The 18,194-nt window shown below is 41.4% G+C and overlaps 1 protein-coding gene across 2 annotated transcripts; it reads left to right on the top strand.

The window, feature by feature from the left end:
- The first annotated feature begins 771 nt into the window (after positions 1–771).
- Positions 772–16,619, top strand: COMMD4 (COMM domain containing 4). Of its 2 annotated transcripts, none has more exons than XM_083183730.1 (8): positions 772–855; positions 3,797–3,868; positions 5,652–5,717; positions 5,803–5,842; positions 9,361–9,480; positions 12,735–12,815; positions 14,709–14,873; positions 15,188–16,619. In XM_083183730.1, the coding sequence occupies exons 1-8, from the start codon at positions 853–855 to the stop codon at positions 15,226–15,228; spliced, it is 588 nt and encodes a 195-aa protein (XP_083039856.1). In that variant the 5' UTR covers positions 772–852; the 3' UTR covers positions 15,229–16,619. The 2 variants fall into 2 exon arrangements, with proteins under 2 accessions (XP_083039856.1, XP_083039857.1); XM_083183731.1 differs by lacking the exon at positions 772–855 and adding an exon at positions 1,077–1,099.
- Positions 16,620–18,194: the final 1,575 nt, after the last annotated feature.

The raw sequence follows: 18,194 nt of genomic DNA, 5'->3' as shown, positions 1-18,194 counted from the left end.
GGGGGGGAGCCCTGATTTTATCTCTGTGCTGAATAACTGAATTACAGAGAATAACAACACCAAGCCCAAAATAAAACAAGCTACTAAAAATAAATTATAAAAACAAGCAACCATCAAAAAAAATATAACTCACGAAAAAAACAAAGCCCAAATCCGCTTGTTATAAGCTGACTTGGTAACTTTATGCAGCCCCAGGAACAGCACAGCCAGGCTCAGATGTTTTATGCTGCCCTCTTTACCTATGGCCACACCAACCTTTAGTTACCCGTACCAGTTTTGAATAGAGAAATGTTGAAGTGTTATGTTTATGCCTAATTTACATGGAGAGTCATCAAATTTAAATGTTATTTCTGGAAATGTCTGTAATGTACTGTACTGACCTCTACAATTTGTGTCATGGTTTCTTCATGGGAGTCAGGGGGTTAAGTTATGGAAGAGTACAGTATCTAAAATGCCATTCAACAAATTGCTTGCTGCTTCAAGCCAAGGTCCGCAGCTTTCTACAGAGACAATTTCTCACATGAAATCCTTACATGTTTTCTATTTAAATGTTGGCAACTATTATGCATTTATAAGCTAGGCAGAGGAAGCTTTCTCATGAAGAGCATTCCCTGTCTCCTGTGGATAAATAAACCGCTTTTCAGCTGCCAAATACCGCCACCACATGACACTACTAGCAGTATTAGTAAGCTTGCAGGAAAGAACATTTCAAACAGCAGTTTTGCAAGCAAAATACTGTTCGTATGAATAAAGTTCTTTTTTTTTTTTTTTTGTAGGTTTGTATGATCAGTGTCACATGATCGATAGGAGATCAGCTGACAGGAAAGGCTGCAGCTGTTATTTAGCAGCACAATGGTAAGATCACTCATGCATGCAGTGTATCCCTGATGGTTTAAGTTATGTTTATCATATTTTAGCATATGTATTGCTTAGTTTTCAGACTAGCAGCGATTTTTTGTAACACTGATCATTTATTAACACAGGCTTTTCTCTTCAGAGTAATACAATGGGTGTTCTACACTAAACAGCCTGAAGCATCTGTTGTTTTTTTTTCCTTGTTTTTTGTATTACTGCATTTTTTATTTTATTTGTTTCTATGGTATGTTTCTCTCTTGCTTATCTAAAAGACAGGAATGGCAGTACCTTTTAAACTGCATAAAGTACTGTATACAGCTCCATTATTAAATAAAGTAGCAATGTGCATCACCAACTAACGTTTTAAAAATCTACAGGTGATCTGGAAAATATGAATAGGGGGTTATTCTGATTCACTCGGAAAGGCACAATCACTCTCTAATGGACAAAACCATGTGCACTGCAGGTGGGGCTGATGTAACATGTGCAGAGAGAATTAGATTTGGGTGGGGTTTTACTTCAAACTGATATCTATATTGCAGTGTAAAAATAAAGCAGCCAGTATTTACCCTTCACAGAAACAATAAAACACCCAAATCTAACTCTCTGCACATGTTACAACAGCCCCACCTGTAGTGCACATGATTTTGTCCATTAGAGAGTGATTGTGCATTTCCGAGTGAATTAGAATAACCCCCTATGTGGGGTCCTGAGGGCCAAGTATGAGAACCACTACAATAAAATCTGGTTGCTATGGGCAACTTCACCACTTTAAAAACTTTAGTAACACCTAAAAAGTCACACCTAGGGGTGCTAATCCCGGGGCATTTTTTCAACCCCAGAATTCGGGATTGAAGGTTTGGCTTTCCTAATAAGAAAACCTGTCCCGGCCGCCCCGCATATTTACTTATATGTGCGGTCAGTAGGTTGGACAGGCAATGGAGATGAGAGCCACAATGCTGCCGGACGGGCGGGCTAATTATCCTGGAGCCGGGCAGGATACAAAAGATGTGGTGGGAGAGCAAGCACGCCCAGGACCTCGTCACGCTGCCCAGCATTAGACTGCGCATCTAATCCCAAAATCCCAGGATTAGTCACCCTAGTCACACCCATTTCAGCACCATATGTAAAGTGGAATAAATGTGAATATTAAGTGTCACTGTTTTTGTAGCATTTTGTTTTTGTCCTGGTTTTTTATTTTTTTGCCAGAGCTTTAAACATAGTTACTTAGATTAGTAAGAGTAATGGTGTGCACACACGGTACTTTTTGCCTTCCGATGTTGACGATATAGTCAACATCTGATCGGAATCGGATGCAGATCGCAAGGGTTTTAACCCTTCAGATCCCGATCCGATTCCAATGCGCGTTCACGTATAGCAAGGCAGAAAGTCTTGTCTGCCTTGACTATATATAGTGCAGATCTGCACTATATAGTCAGACTTGTATGCAAATCGGATGTGCCTTCAGATACTATCCACGATCCGATCGGATCGTGGATAGTATCTGAAGGCACATCTGACAGTGTGTACACACCATTAGACTTTATGGCATACCATACTTGCCAAATCTTTGCTACAATTCTAGCTGTACGTAGCTGAACATGAGATCATTTTGAATAGACTAATCAAGATGCTCGTGAATTAAGCAGTTTCTAAGGCTGGTTTCACACACTCCGGCTCCTGCCGGACGTCAAAATCCCGCACGGCTTAAAAGCCGTGCCGTCCCTGCAGTGTGTAATGGACAGCTATGTGTCCATTCACACAGGACGGTCAGGGCACGGCTGCCGGGTAGCAGCCGGATCTTACCACTGCAGTGTCCGGCTGCCGTGCCGTGGCCGTCCCATCCTCACAGGTCAGTGTGTGCTGAGGGCGATGGGGGCCTTTCACACACACCGGTCATTTGGTGTCCGGTTTTAGCTCTCCACCGCCCCCAAACTGTCGTCACTTCAGTTTCTACCCTCAAATTTACACAGCACTGGCTCACGGAGCCAGTGCATGTGAAAGAGACAACTGTCAGGCAAAAAGCCGGATAAAGTGTGTCCGGCTTTTTGCCGTCCGGTCAAAACCGGAGTGTGTGAAAGTAGCCTATGGCTGGCTGACTTCAAAACTGCAATTTACCTAGTAACTTGTGTAATTCATGAATGTCCTGGTTTAAAGGGATAGTATGATAAGCATAATTATGACAAGGTTCATATTTAATCACACCCAACTTCCAGTCACCTATTACTTCTCCTGAACTGTGGCAGGATGCTGGAGAGGACCAGACTTAGGTCTACAGTCATTAGATCGACCCCGGAAGTTCGACTGGCCCCAAGGTCGACATGGACTTAAGGTTGACATGACTTAAGGTCGACATGGTTCTAGGTCGACAGTCATTAGGTCGACATGAGGTTTTCACTGTTTTTTTTTACACAGTCGACATGGACACAGTTGGAGTTGAACCGCAGCCCCTCGCATCGCTCGCGATTCTTCGGGCACGCTATTTTATTCTCCCACCACGCCCTTGTGGATGGTAGGGCATGAAATACCGCCTGTCGGCTCAAAATACAGTGAAAAACTCATGTCGACCTAATGACTGTCGACCTTGGCTCATGTTGACCTTTAACCCTGTCAACCTTGGGGCCAGTCGACCTTCAGGGGTCGACCTAATGACTGTTGACCTAAGTATGATCTGACAGATGACCGTTTCCCCTGGAGAGTTACCCACTTCCCCTAGAGACTATTGCTCAAATGTGAAATTCTCACAGACATTCTGGAAGAGTATGCATTTGTGCTTTACGGTATAACCCAGTTTACATGTCATTCATATAACCACAAGCTTTAATCTTGTTTGTGTGTCTGCAGATTACTGTGCACCTTTTTATACATTTTTAGATAAACTATATAAATAAACTACTTTTTTACTACATGCTCAACATTTGTCTTTTACTTTCTTTTTCAGAGATTCCGTTTCTGTGGCGATTTGGACTGCCCTGATTGGGTTTTAGCAGAGATCAGCACCTTGGCTAAAATAGTTGAGTAGATTCATGGCTCTTTGAAACTAACCTTGGTCTATGAGTGGATAGACCAGTGATGGCTAACCTTGAACTACACATCCCAACATGCCCTGCATCAGTCTAATTAGCATGGCCAAATAGTAAAACTGATGCAGGGCATGCTGGGATGTGTAGTTCAACAATGGCTGGAGTGTCGTTAGCCATCACTGGGATAGACAAAGCTTAGGTACACTTGAAAGTGTACCTATGGAAGTGGTACTAGATGTTTTTTCGACGTGTAGAATGTTAACCATTAGTATGTGGCCAGTGTTGTACTAATGCTAATTTAGAGCATTTTAACTGTGTTGGCATAATAATGAAAGCATTAAGTTTAATGCCAATTCTGTAAAAATACTTTTAATTTGCATTATTACTGTGCCAGTATTATGCTGTCTACAAAGTGATTGTTGAGATTTTGTATGTGGACTATTTCCTGTGTAGATACTTTGAAAATTGTATAATGCATGAATGCATTTTGCCTTCTCTGTTTTAGTAACCATTTTGAAGTTTGGATAAAAGTAAAAAAATAACTGCAGTTAATAAGTTTACAAACATGCATTCAGCTTTCCTGATGTGTATAAAGTATGCAAAACCTATAACATTGATTACCTGTTTATAATGACACCTGTTAAGGGTTGGGCTGTATTAGGCAGAAAGTAAACAGTCTGCTCTTAACCCCTTGAGTGGTGGGGTTTTTTTTAGGTAGTGCTCCCCACTGGGAAAGTTTTTTTTTTTTCGGGAGCGCTCCCTAAAAAGCCCCACCACTGTCCCTCCCAGGGTCGGGCAGCGCCGCTGAGCACTATATTAGCCGCTGCCCAGCCCCTAGCAACCTGGCTGTGTGCGGCATGATGTTAGCAAGCCACACTACACACAGCAGAGGGGAAGGCGGGCCGACAGAGCTACTGTAGCAAAATTGCTGAAGAAGTTAATACTGGCTGATAGAAAGGTGTCAGAACACCGAATGTATTGCAGCTTGCTGTATATAGCTGCAGGGCAGTCAGAGTGCATTGACAAAGATCCCTAGAGGATTGAAATGCGTCGGCGGCAGGTGAACAGGTGGACGTGGTCATTCCTTGTGCTATCCTCTTCATAGCATGGACAAATACCGGTGTTCCTAACAGAGACTCCGACATCTAATAGTGAACAGGCAGAGACCTGGTTCTACAGTAAAACACCGGAGGTCAATTTCTGAGGAGCGGACGGACTGAAAGTGCAGCCATCCCGACCACGCTCACTACATAAGAGGCAGTTGAGCATTGGAGAGGCGTCGGGACATATACACTCAGACACCGTATCCGTTTCCATTTGATGCCATGTAATGTTCTTTTTTTGGAAACCCAGTTTTTTTTTTTTTTTAAAGAACTAATTTTATCGTGTATGAAGAAATAAAGTGCATTTTTTAAGTGAAGTTCATTTTGGTCTATCTGATCCAGCGCCGAAAGTCTATCCCATTATTCCAGATTCCCATATTGTTTTTGACTGGAGGTTGTACCAGTTTTTTTGGGTGGACCATTGGCCGCAGGAGGAGCGCACTAGTTTGAGACTTTCCAAATCCATTATATAGTGTATATGTTTGCTCTCCTGTATGAGAACTAGCCTATTATTATTACAGTATAACATTATTAGTCAATCTCTCCTTGCCAAGTGATCAATTTAGTTTAATTTTCTGTGTGTTTGTCTTGTAAAATTTGACTTTCTTTGTATTCTCCACCCCATAGTCCTATACTCAGTATTGTCTTTTTGTTTTTGTTTTTTCTTCAGTCCTCTGTCAAGTTGAAGCTGATATGTGCCCAAGTACTGAAGGAACAGCTAGGGGAAGTTATTGATGTAAGTCATACAGACATAGAATCATGTTGTGTGAATGTAATAATAGTGACCTGTGTACCTCATTCCTGCTTTGTTTACTGAACAGTATGAAAAGATTCTGAAGCTGACATCCGATGCTCGCTTTGGTGAGAAATTTTGAATTTATGCCTTTCATATGTTTTGTATTATGTGTGTTTCAATGTCTTACCACAGATTGTGACAGCAGATGGCCTTTTTCCAAAACTGGGAGACTGTAAAAGAAGACTTAGATAAAATGTACCAAATATATTTTCAGTTAGGTGTCTTCATGACCAATATTGGAGCAACATTTTCTGCCTGCCAATCCTGTCTGAACTTCAGACCCATGCAGCAATAATGACTCTCTACACTGCAGACTGCTAGCCTGATCAACTATTTGATATCGCTAGTCTACTGATTAGACACGGGACTATCTATTTTTTTTTGCAAATAAAGTTTTATTAAAGAGGGTACGGACATAGCAATACACATCCAGAAAGGATAAGGCAAGCAAAGAACATGTACCGTATATACTCGATTATAAGTCGACACGAATATAAGCCGAGGCACCTAAATTTACCATAAAAAAAACTGGGGAAACTTATTGACCCGAGTATAAGCCTAGGGAGGGAAATGCAAAGGGTCTAGTGCAGGCATTCCCAACCATGGTCCTCAAGGCACACCAACAATGCAGGTTTTAGTGATATCCAGGCTTCAGCACAGATGGTTTAATCAGAATCACTCAGGTACTAATTAAGTCACCTGTGCTCAAGCCTGGATATCACTAAAACCTGCACTGTTGGTGTGCCTTGAGGACCGTGGTTGAGAATGCCTGGTCTAGGGGCACACTGAGACACACTGTACAGGGTCTAAAGGCAAGTCCCCCTCTCCCTTCATCCCATGATCCCATAATTGCAGCTGGGTCTCCTGTCATTTTAGTTCCCCAGCTGGCAGGAATCTTACAGGATGAGCAGCCAAGTACAGCGTGTGACAGGAATGGAAGCAGTAGTACGTAATTACAGTCCATATAGAGGGAGACACTAATCAGGAAGAGATGAGAGGGTCCCAGGTAATTGGGGCTGTGTGACTGCTGCAGAGCTGACGCTGCATGGGTTATGGATGCGCTGATGTATTCCGCACTCACCATGGCAGCTCATGAGCCCCAGTGCTGGAGCCCTTGCTTTCCGATACCGGCTGCTCCTTACTCTCCTGCCCAGCGGCACTTGGCGCGTCCTCCATTTCTGCCTCCGTGCTAACTTCTGGCCAGCGCGGCAGCAGCACAGAGGCTGCAACATCATCAGCCAGACCTTGCCACCGGCTCTGACTGAAGGACCAATTACCGTATACACCCGAGTATAAGCCAAGCATAAAAAATGTGAGCTTATACTCGAGTATATACAGCAGAAAATGTTAGTGAAAGTAAACAATCTTAAAGCAAAGGCTGTCAGTAAATAGTACACACATCAATTCAAATATAGTGGATGTATTAACTAATACTAATATAACCCATACAAATTGCACTTGCATAGTAAGAAGGTAAAGAGAAAAGAGAGTGGCAAGATTTGAGGGAAGAAACAGAGAGTCAAATAAAATATATGTTAACCAAAAAAAAACTAGGATGCACAGATAAGGGAACCCTTCAATTTTTAACCAAAGAGTTGTTATGTTCCGTTTCTTTGTATGCCAGCCAAGGATACCAGGTAGTGGTGAAAGCTGTCTTTTGTGTTTCTAGTGCAGAGGCAAGATCTGCCATAATCATGATCTAAGCGTGCACACCACTCATGCATACTAGGGACTGCCATCGACCGCCAATGCACAGGAATAACCAGCTTTGTGGCACTAATAATATGTCGAAGTAGAGTTGATTTAAAATGTGAGCGAAGTGCATGTATTAGGTTCAGTGGCAGAGTCTCACCTAGAATAACATTAACTGTTTATACTACCTTCTGCCAGAATGGCTGGAGGTGCGGGCAATCCGCGGGACTGCCAGTGAGAAATACACGACAGGGACGGACCCCCGTTCTCACTGCAAGGCAAATTCCCGGGTGAAGAAGTTCTACCCGGTAATTTGCCTTTTAACATCGGATTTTCTGCAGTGTGAACGGGTCAACCCATGTCTGCATACCCGGATCTCAAACACTGGTAAAAAGAAGGGTTTTACCCGTGTATGAGATCCGGGTATGCGACCCGTTCACACTGCAGAAAAACCTGTGTTAAAAGGCAAATTCCCGGGTCGACATGATAGACCCGGGAATTTGCCTGCAGTGAGAACGGGGTATAAATGTTGATAGGCGCATGGCTGAAGCTCCAATGGCCATGCAGACTCAGGAAGAGAGGCGGAAACAGGAGAGACTATAACAAGAGGAGAAGAAGAAAGGAAGGAAGGACAGAAGATGTATTGGGACATCCCCATAGAACTGAGGTCTCATTTGAAATTGATCACTTATTGGCTGGAGGGCAATTAGGACAAGATTTTAGCTGAGTGAGAAAAGCGGGTTGTCAGGTTTAAGGGAAGCAGCTCTGGAATATGATTTGTATTCAGGAAGAAGGGGGGGGGGTGGTTAAATCTTGTCTTGGTGGGGCAGTTCCGGGACGTGATTTTATGGGGAGAGAAGTGGGGTTTGTCAGGTCTGTAGGAATGGAGACAGTCCTGGTATATCAGTTTATTTAACACTGATTATATAGTAATTTAGTCAGATCTAATTTTTATGTGGTTGTCTGATCTGTGGTTTACTTGTTAATGGAATAAATGCATTGGGAATGATTATTTATTTTGCTAATATAAAGTAGTTATTATTTTGCTGAAGTGGTTTTGGCATATGTAGCAAATAGTTTGTTTTAATTAACTATATGAATGTATTGTCAAATCTGTCATTTTAGTTGATCTGATCTATAGGGGTTGATTCAAATAGCTGTAAGTCAGCTGAGCCTGTGAGAATGTGCAGCTATGTCTCACGGTAGTTGTGCAGCTATGTCTCACGGTAGTTGTGCAGCCCTGTGTGGCAAAACCAAATGCAATTCTGGGGCAAGTTCAGCTGCAGTTTCAACACTGCTGCAGTGACATCTCACACCTTTTGTAGTTAATTGAAATGACCCCGTAGACTCTAGATTAGTACTTTACAAACAGCACGTGTTCATATTATAATTTCTTTGTGACCAGTGTCAGCGCTCACATTTCTATGTTCATTTTGCACATGTAGATGGACTTGGGAAAGGCTGTGAATATAGTCTCCCCTATGTAGAGCTTCTATACAGCTTCTGGTACACCCAACCTGTATTCTTATGTTTGGTTTATTGATAAATTATTATTGGTGCAAAAGATTTACATGGATACAGACGTATTTACACTAATCAACTCTCTTGCTACAGTCCTATCAGTACTCCCTCGCTGACCTTAATCTACTTGAAATTGCCAATTACAGACCATTTACTCCCTTCAGCAATACTGTAAGTGGAGATGCTCTGGAAATGCATATGCACATCAGGTGTACTTGCATAAACTCGGTTGATGCACTTGTAGACACCCAGGGACACTTGCCCGTACTTGCCCCCAGGGCTACAATTTGCCAACCTTTAGAACCCTTTATTTGTAATTTGAATGTTATCAAATACTGTATTTCTCATGTGACGGCCTTCTCTTCTGCAGAATCTGGTGACATTAAAGCCACAGTTGCTGTCCTGTGCTTCATTCTTTCAAGTGCAGCCAAGCATAATGTGAGCAGTGACAATCTGTCCAGTGAGCTCCAGCAATTGGGTCTTCCCAGAGGTGAGAAGGAAGTCTGTTATTGTAGTTGTGGCTCTGGCAGTACAACTTTGTTTGTTTCATTGCAATTATTGTACTAGTTCAGTTATGCAGTTTAGATATACTGTAGTACAGAATTCAATTAGCTGCGGTAACATTGAACCCTGGGGCTGTCCAATTAGCACAGAAGTCATAGGGTATCACATATTTTTGTCATGTGCCTCAGTGGGTCAGAAAAATGAAATGCGGATAACTAGTAGTTTACCGGTGCAAAACCATGCTGCACTGCAGATAGGGCAGAAAGTTAGATCTGGGTGGGTGTGTTCAAACTGAAATCTAAATTGCAGATTAAAAATAAAGCAGACAGTATTTATACTGCACAAAAACAAAATAACTCTCCCAAATCTAAAGGGGATTACACACGGAGCTATTATTTGAGGGCATTTTCTAAGCGATCTGACTAGATCGCTTAGAAAATGCCCCTATGTCGCTCCATGTGTAGGGGCCATAGCGAAAATAATGCTCGCCCCACATGTCCCTTTCGCCTGGTGATTAATATCCAGCATGCTGGATAGATCTAGTAATCGCTGGTGTCAGGGCCAGTGTTCTCACCGGAGAACACTGTATCTGACAGATCACTCAGCAACACATCACTTTACAGCGCTGTGTGCTGAGCTATCTTGCTGATCTGAGCAATCTAGCAACGCTAAGAATGCTCTAGCACATCTCCCCATGTGTAGGCTCCAAAACTTTCTCTGCATATGTTATATTTGCTCCACTTGCTGTGCAGCATGGTTTTGTCCATTGAGGAAAAAATGTGCTTTATGATCAAATCTGAATTAGGCCCTTCATCCTTAGTAATTTACTGTAAGTAATTGAATTCCAGCCATACAGAGAAATAATTGCCTACAAATACACACATGAGAACATGGTGAAGATGGGGAAAAATGACAGCTGTGACTACTAATTGAGCAATGACTATTCTAGAAGGGATCATTTTATTTTAATTGGGTTGCAAAATATGGCAACCCAATTAAATATAAGTGATCAAAAGTAGTTAGTATAACAGTTGTCCTAGTGGGGAAGATCGCTCTGAGAAAAAACTGTCACAGTAAGCATCTTGTATGCAATATATGTGGTATATTATACTCCACCAGCCATGTAATAGAGACCATTAGGCAAGTAAGGGGAAAGGGGTGAGCAGTGATTTGCTGTCAAGATGACAATAATAGAACAAAAATAACTCCCCGCCATGCTTGTATAAGGAAAAGTCCCATGCCAAGATACTATGCAAATAGATAATGGTGTCCCAAAGTGGAGAACACACGTAGTCACACACACCTACCATGTTACAGTCATCAATATTACATGGATAATAATAGAAAGGATAGGTCTCACATGCGTTACAGGAATGTCCAGATAGGGTATATTTCCTTTTAGATAAGTTTTCACCCTCACATAAATTCCAAGGTTCGTTATATATATGGAAAAAAGAGGGGAGATAATATACAATAGTGTAATACTGTTTAAATACAATGTTCTCTGGTGCAAACGGAGAGTATGGAAAAAGTGTTCCCAGAGATTCCAAAATTCCAGGGATATTACGGGGTCTCCTCACTCGTGCAATCTTATAATATTGCTCACATGTATGCATCCATCACATCACATGTATTCTGAGATCACATGTTGCGTGAACTCCTATAAAGGTTTCTTTGGATGTATTATCACAGATAAAAATGCTTTTATTTAAAAAATAAAAGCAATGCAGGATCAGATATAAGACCACACCTGTAACCATACTAGATGTGACCCGGGTATTTGGTATGGTATAGTGGTGTTGAAAAAAAGTTTCACACACTGCTAATGTATAAAATTTAAAGTAAATATACCCTATCTGGACATTCCTGTAGCACATGTGAAACCTATCCATCTTTATAGTCTTATATGCAGCTTGCGGAATTGCAGCGCCTGTGGTAGAATTTTTTTTTCTATATTGTTTTTCAATATTACATGGTTGCTGGCCATCAGCAAACTTACTGGCATTCCATAAGAGTGTTTTGACAATTACATATGGTAAGCATAAAGAAATGAGGGTGGGGGGTTATTTTTACAGATCTGTTATAGTGAACACTAGGCCAAATTCATAGAGCTGATGGATTAAGTACATCTGATGTTCACTGATCTGCATATGCGCAGGATCTGTACTGCCCATGTGCAGCTATTCCAGCAATGTCAGTCACCGTGCCCCTAACTTGCAATAAGACTGACATGCTGACACTATTTTGAGAGAGGAAAAGGGTTAGCAATGGCTAGTGCTTCAGAAGATGGGGCTTGTGTTGCCTTGGTTGTCTGTGCGTGCCAAGGCCAGTGGCTGCTTTTTCAGATGCACGTTCATTATCTCCAGCATCTTAAAAACGTGGCTATCCAGAGTAACCTGAGGGTTACTAATACCCTGTTCTCACTGCCGCAAAAACCCGGGTTTTGCCTGGGCAAGCAGTAATTTCCCGTGTCCTGTCTCAGTGTGAAAGGGTCTTTGTGAAATTCCCGGGTGTTATGCCTTGGGAATTACACACAGGTTTTTTCTGGGTAATACACTGGTGCATGGCAGTGTGAACAGGCTAGACCCGGGTTTTTCCTCACAAAATACAAAAAAAGCAAGTTCATTGCATTGCTCAAAGCTGATTTTTAAACATCCAATCAAAGTTGCTCTTAGATGCCACACACTTGATTTCTAGGCATACTAGGGGAAGCAGTGTGAGTGGGGAAGACACGGTAATTTTCAGGGTCTAAGGTGCAGTATGAATGGGGTCTGTAGAGCTGAGATGCTCTGTGCCCCGCCAAAAACACGCGTTCAAAAACCCGGGATTTTTCAGGGGCGGCAATGAGAACGCAGCTTCAGATGATCCAATGCTGCATCTTTAGACAGAGCAGCGGACCAGAGAAGCCGCCAGGAGGCGTGTATTATACAATACTACAGGATTGACATATTAGTACAAAGTTGCAGCCACTGTGCAGCAGTATGTGAATATGTGAATCTTTCTATTCTTTGCTGACAGATCTTTGTCTGAATAGACAGTTTGCAAGTACAAAGAATGATTTGGTTCTATTGAATGTATTGAACATAATTCTTCTTACTCTTAACAGTTGCATTTGTTTTGTTATATGAATGTTTTGTCTGAAGGATACTATTATTTATGTGATGTTTTCCAGGTCTGTGTGTGCATACGGGAGTTGTGTAATCTGTCTGTTTTATCTCATATGTTAATGTTTTCTGTTAGAACACGCAGCCTCTCTCTGTCGCTCTTATGAAGAGAAGCAGACTGCATTACAGGAGACCTTGAGGGAAAACAGCCTCCGCTGTAAGTATACGGCTGTGTGTCTCTATAAAGCCGCTGTTTACTACATTGCTAATTGTCTGTCCCACTCCTATATAAGGGAATCTTTTGAAAGAAGACTTCCTCCTTTTTCTGGAATACTTCTTCTATTACCAATTCAAGGGTTGTTACACATGATCTAATTCTTCAAATCCTTGAGAACCAAATATAAGGATCAGCCAGAATTTGGCCACATGTATAGATGCTGTCAGCATGGGGCAGATGACCGCTGATGAGGGCAGCGTGGGTAGCGTCCAGTGGATTGCTGCTCGGGTATAAGCATGAGGAGACGCTGATTATGCTGCAGATGGAACCGGAATATCTGTTTAAAAAGGGGGTTCCAATATGAGCAGCCATGGCTATTCCTCCAGCTACATTCTGTTATTCTTAATCTGTGACTTAGTAATTGTTCTTCCTGTGCGTCTCTGGTACACTAGAGCTTTCAGTACAACAAGGATAAAGATTAGGAAAAATGAATGCCCTCTTTCTTGGGTTTGGTATTATGTTAAGTATCTTTTCTACTTTTAAATTATTTTTATGATAGTGGCACAGAAATTAAACACTTATTATCCCCACTATAAACGAAAAGTTTTGCTCAAGTTCCGTTTATGGGATCCCCTGGGCTTGTAGTATTACCCTCCACATGGGAGTACACTATTGGGAATTTCCTGTGGTGAGTGAAGTGAGACACCATGCTTAAAGCACAGTGAGTGAACCAGCCCACAATGGTACACATTTGTAATGTTCTGAACAAGTTTAATAATATCCTGAAGCAGTTTAGTTATGCTAATATAAGAGGTCACATGTTCTAAATGGAATGGTATCTGGATCCCGGTGCATTGGTCAGGAGACCAATGGCAGCATCCTGATGGTCAGTATCCTGACATCTTTAAGGTACACATGCTAACCTTCTCCTGCCCTCCCTACCTGCAGTTTCACACTACCCCCTTAGTGCCTATCCCTAACTGTACCTCCTTAGTGCCCAACCCTCCATTTGTATAGCCTTCTGCTGTCCTTTGTAATGTTCCTGTATGTATTTTCAATATAAGCTAAGCCACAATAGAATTTTATAATTTAGTTTGTGTGTGTGTGTATTAAATCTGGCTATCTATATTATAATATATCTGTCTGTATTTTACGGTATGTGTGTCTCTGCCCGTTGGCATTGCTCATTTATAACTAGCTAGATGTATAATGCACACTGCAAGAACAGTCCCAGTTTTGACAAGGTTTGTATCACTTAGTGGAGAGGTGCTTTCACCACATGATAAACACATGTTCGTATAATCACATTAGGTTTTGCATTAGGCAAACTATTGGACTTCAGTCCTTTTACTAAGGAGCTGAAAATTTTTGTGGTACTTATATGTTAGTTGAGCGCCCACTAAAGTTAGTACGCTCATACCCCCACTATCCATGTCGGCGTGGAGTTGATTTTATATAGTGTGGTGAGCCCCGCGGAAAACTAAGCAAATAGCTTAGTGGGCGCCCAACTAACATATAAGTACCTTTTTTTTGTTTTTTATGGTTGATATTTTCGTTCTGTAAACCTTATTTCAAATGATTATGCTCTTATACACTGGGGGAAATTTACTAAGATGTGTATTCTACTTCACATGTGATGTTGCTATGGGCAACTAATCAGATCCTGTCTACTATCTTCTAGAGGGTGCTAAATAAATAAGAAGTAGATTCTGATTGGTTGCCCATGGCAACATCACATGTGAAGTAGAATACACATCTTAGTAAATTTCCCCCTCTGTATCTTGCTGGTAAAATTACTATTTTATTTATTTATTACATATTTAAATTTAAAAATTGTAAATACAGTTTATTATTTGTACACCGTTATTTATGGCTGTTCTTTTATCTCTACAGTATCACGCTTATCATCTTTGAACTGGCGTGTAGACCAGACCCTTAGCTCCAGTGCTCTACATGAAGTGAATGAGCCCCTGGTCCATCTAAATCTTCATATGACCAACACTGGTCGCTCCAGACCTGTAACATTGTCGGCCAGTAAATTAAGAGTTTTGCTAACAGGTGAGAAGGCGATTATATGATCTGTCGGCAACTACTTATCCTGCCATTGTGTTTCATTGTTTATGTTTGCATAGATAATAGGTACATGGATGCAGAAAAAGTATTTCTGGTCACTTCATTTAAACTACAACGTTAATTATCCTAATTCATTGGCTAAAAATAGAACATATCAAAAGCCTGTTTGTATATTGTTTACCAATATGTCAGCTATACCGTCTTACTCTGTATGTACTGTACTTAAATAGAGGATCTAATTTATTTTATGTGAACAGTGCAGCTCTAATATTAACCAAACTTTATTTTTTTGTTTTTAGAATTGAAACAGGCACGTGAGATGATGGAAGCCCTGAACTGAGAGCTGTGATTGGAGAATTGTTCTATTCAGCTGAAGATCATCAGAGCTATAGGATATCTATTGTGAACAGCATCAGTAGGAAATCTGTTATGTAAGAACAATGTTTTGTGAATCTTTACATAGGTTTACTTTTGTAGACTTTCATGCCATGTAAGGTGTCATCAGCCTCCTGGTATGGAGCATTATTCTGAGGGGTGTGGATCATTTGGTTGACCATAAGTTGGTTGACAGTCATTAGGTCGACACATGGGTCTAGGTCGATAGGTCATTAGGTCGACACAAGTATAAGGTTGACATGGGCAAGATCGACATTCAAAAGGTCAACATGGGGTTTTGGACAGGAATGTCAACATGGACACTGAATCGCAGCACCGCTTACCCTCGCATGGCTCGCTGCGCTTGCCATGCTTTGGGCACAGTGCCTCGCTATGCTTGGCACAATAGTTTATTCTACCGCCACACCCTAGTGGATGGTAGGGCATGAAATACCACCTGTCGGCTCAAAAAACAGGGAAAAACCCCATGTCAACCTTTTGACTGTCGACCTAGACCCATGTCGACCTTTCAGCATGTCAACCCAATGACTGTTGACCTAATGCATGTCGACCTAATAACCATTTCCCATTCTGAGTTAGGAATGGTGTATTGGATTCTGGGAGATTCTTGGCTGTGAATGGATTGCCTTGTATAAGAAATAGTAAACTATTTGTCTTCAGATAGCACTGAAAACCTCCTGTAATATCCTAAATGTGATGCTTATATTCCACATTATATGTGATCGAAAGAAGAACAGTGGATTCTAATGGAGATAATGCTTTTCATGCTGTAAGATGGAATCTAGCTAATATCTAATGACCCACTCTAACAGGGCCTTATTCTAGTTCACTCTTTCTGACAAAATCCTTCTTAGATGGACAGAACCATGTGCAATGCAGGGGGGCAGATGTAACATGTGCAGAGAGAGTTAGATTTGGGTGAGTTATTTTATTTCTGTGCAGGGAAAATACTGACTGCTTTATTTTTACACTGCAATATAGCTCTCACTTTGAAGTAAAACTCCACCCAAATCTAACTCTCTCTGCACATTTTACATCTGCCCCACCTGCAGTGCACATGGTTTTGTCCATCTAAGAAGGATTTTGTCAGAAAGAGTGAACTAGAATAACCCCCATAGTAACTGCTGCCTTGTATGCATGTATCTTATACAGGGCTTTTGTCACTCTATATATCTTTGCGCATTTGTTACTGTTGGATCCATAACGTTGCAGAATGCTTACCTTTTGGAGAGACCTGCAGTTTGTTAATGGATATTAATATGCCTTGATATTAAAAAAACATATTGCCCTATAAATGTTAATTATTTAATTCTATAATAAAATGATGTAAATAACTTTGGACAAGTTTGCAGTCAGTACAGCACACTTTTGGTGTTGCCATTAATTAACTGTTTTGACAACTGCACAGTATGTGTTTTTACTCTGCAAAACTGTATTCCCCCATCCCCTACAGCTTACAAATAGACAGCAAGTTATTATTGTGGTTGCTCTTCAGTTCTTCTCTGCGTGCCTCTGTGTATTTCTTCTCTCCAGTTTTCGTTTATGTGCTTTCATTTTAAAAATATTCCAGGTTTTCTACCTTTTACATAGCATCCTGTCTTTACAAAATAAACTAAAGTGGGGATGAAGGGCTGCATGTCCAATACCCCTGGTCTAGCAACAAATGGCACATTTAGTGGCTGGTCACCTTTTGACATGGCCACGAATGTACACACACACACATGTACACATATATTATGGTACTTGGGTTAAAAGTTGCTGATCTCCTTTACATTTAATTTCAGCATGGTTGATGTTAAAGGTAATCAGAATTGGGTGTGGTATAACACACCAACAGTCGGGATTGTGACAGTCATTAGCCCGACGTCGGAATCCCGACTGCACATTGGGGGGAGCGCAACGAAGCCCCTTACGGGCTCGCTGCGCTCCCCACACTGCAGGCACAGTGGCTCGCTGCACTCGCCACCTGTTTTTTTTCTGCCTCTATGGAGGTTGTGGACACCCACGAGAGAGCAGTCAGGATACCGACGTCGGGGTAATGACTGTCGGAATCCCGACTGTCGGTGAGTCATCCGGCACCCATCAGAATTGGTGGTACTTTGATAAAACCTAAACTTTAACCCCTTCCCGACATTTGACGTACATTTACGTCATGGCTGGGATGTACTTCCCGACGCATGGCATAAATGTACGTCATGACAGAGGGACGATGGCTGCTGTCCCTGACAGCAGATATCTTCCCTCGTAGCCCAGGGGGGGCAGCGATGCCCCCCCCCCCCATCGGCGATCGCTGCGATTGGCTGTTCAAATGTGAACAGCCAATTGCAGCGTTTTCTGTGTTCTGTGTATAATTTTGTCTCTGCTGCCCCCTAGTGTCCAAATTTTTTTTTAAAGGAGGTTGAAATAATGATGGTAAAATAAAGTACACATATGGTCTTTGTTAGTTATTAACTATTTTGAGTGGTATGATTATTTGTCTCACAAGCAGAAAATTTAACATTTAGCAAATTGCAAAATGTTCAATTTTTTTACGACATTTTGGTATTTTTCACAAAAAAAAACAGACTGTATCGACCAAAATTTACCACTAACTTAAAGTACAATGTGTCACGAGAAAACAATCTCAAAATCACTGGGATAAGTAAAAGCAATAAAAAGTTATCCCCACATAAAGTGATACATCTCAGATTTGAAAAAAAGGGCTCTGTCAGGAAGGCAAAAACAGGCTGCGGCGGTAAGGGGTTAAAAAGGTGTCTATTGCAATGTTTTGGTGTAATGTTATTACACTTTCATCATTGACAAACACCTAATTAAGCCCTCATAATAGCACAAGTCACAAAAGTTTGGCCATGACTGGAGTCACTGGCTGATGATGTCATCAATCCTGAGGTGAATCACTTTAGTTACAAT

The sequence above is a fragment of the Crinia signifera genome, chromosome 4 (assembly GCF_055691185.1).
Source record: "Crinia signifera chromosome 4, ASM5569118v1, whole genome shotgun sequence".
In the NCBI taxonomy this organism is placed as follows: Eukaryota; Metazoa; Chordata; class Amphibia; order Anura; family Myobatrachidae; genus Crinia; species Crinia signifera.
Note: the sequence above shows the minus strand (reverse complement) of the source record. Positions and strands in the feature narration are given on the sequence as shown.

Coding starts and splice junctions, on each gene's coding strand:
- COMMD4 (XM_083183730.1), top strand. Junction 3,869..5,651: donor TCAGCACCTTGGCTAAAATA/GTTGAGTAGATT, acceptor TTTTTTCTTCAG/TCCTCTGTCAAGTTGAAGCT. Junction 14,874..15,187: donor ATTAAGAGTTTTGCTAACAG/GTGAGAAGGCGA, acceptor TTTTGTTTTTAG/AATTGAAACAGGCACGTGAG.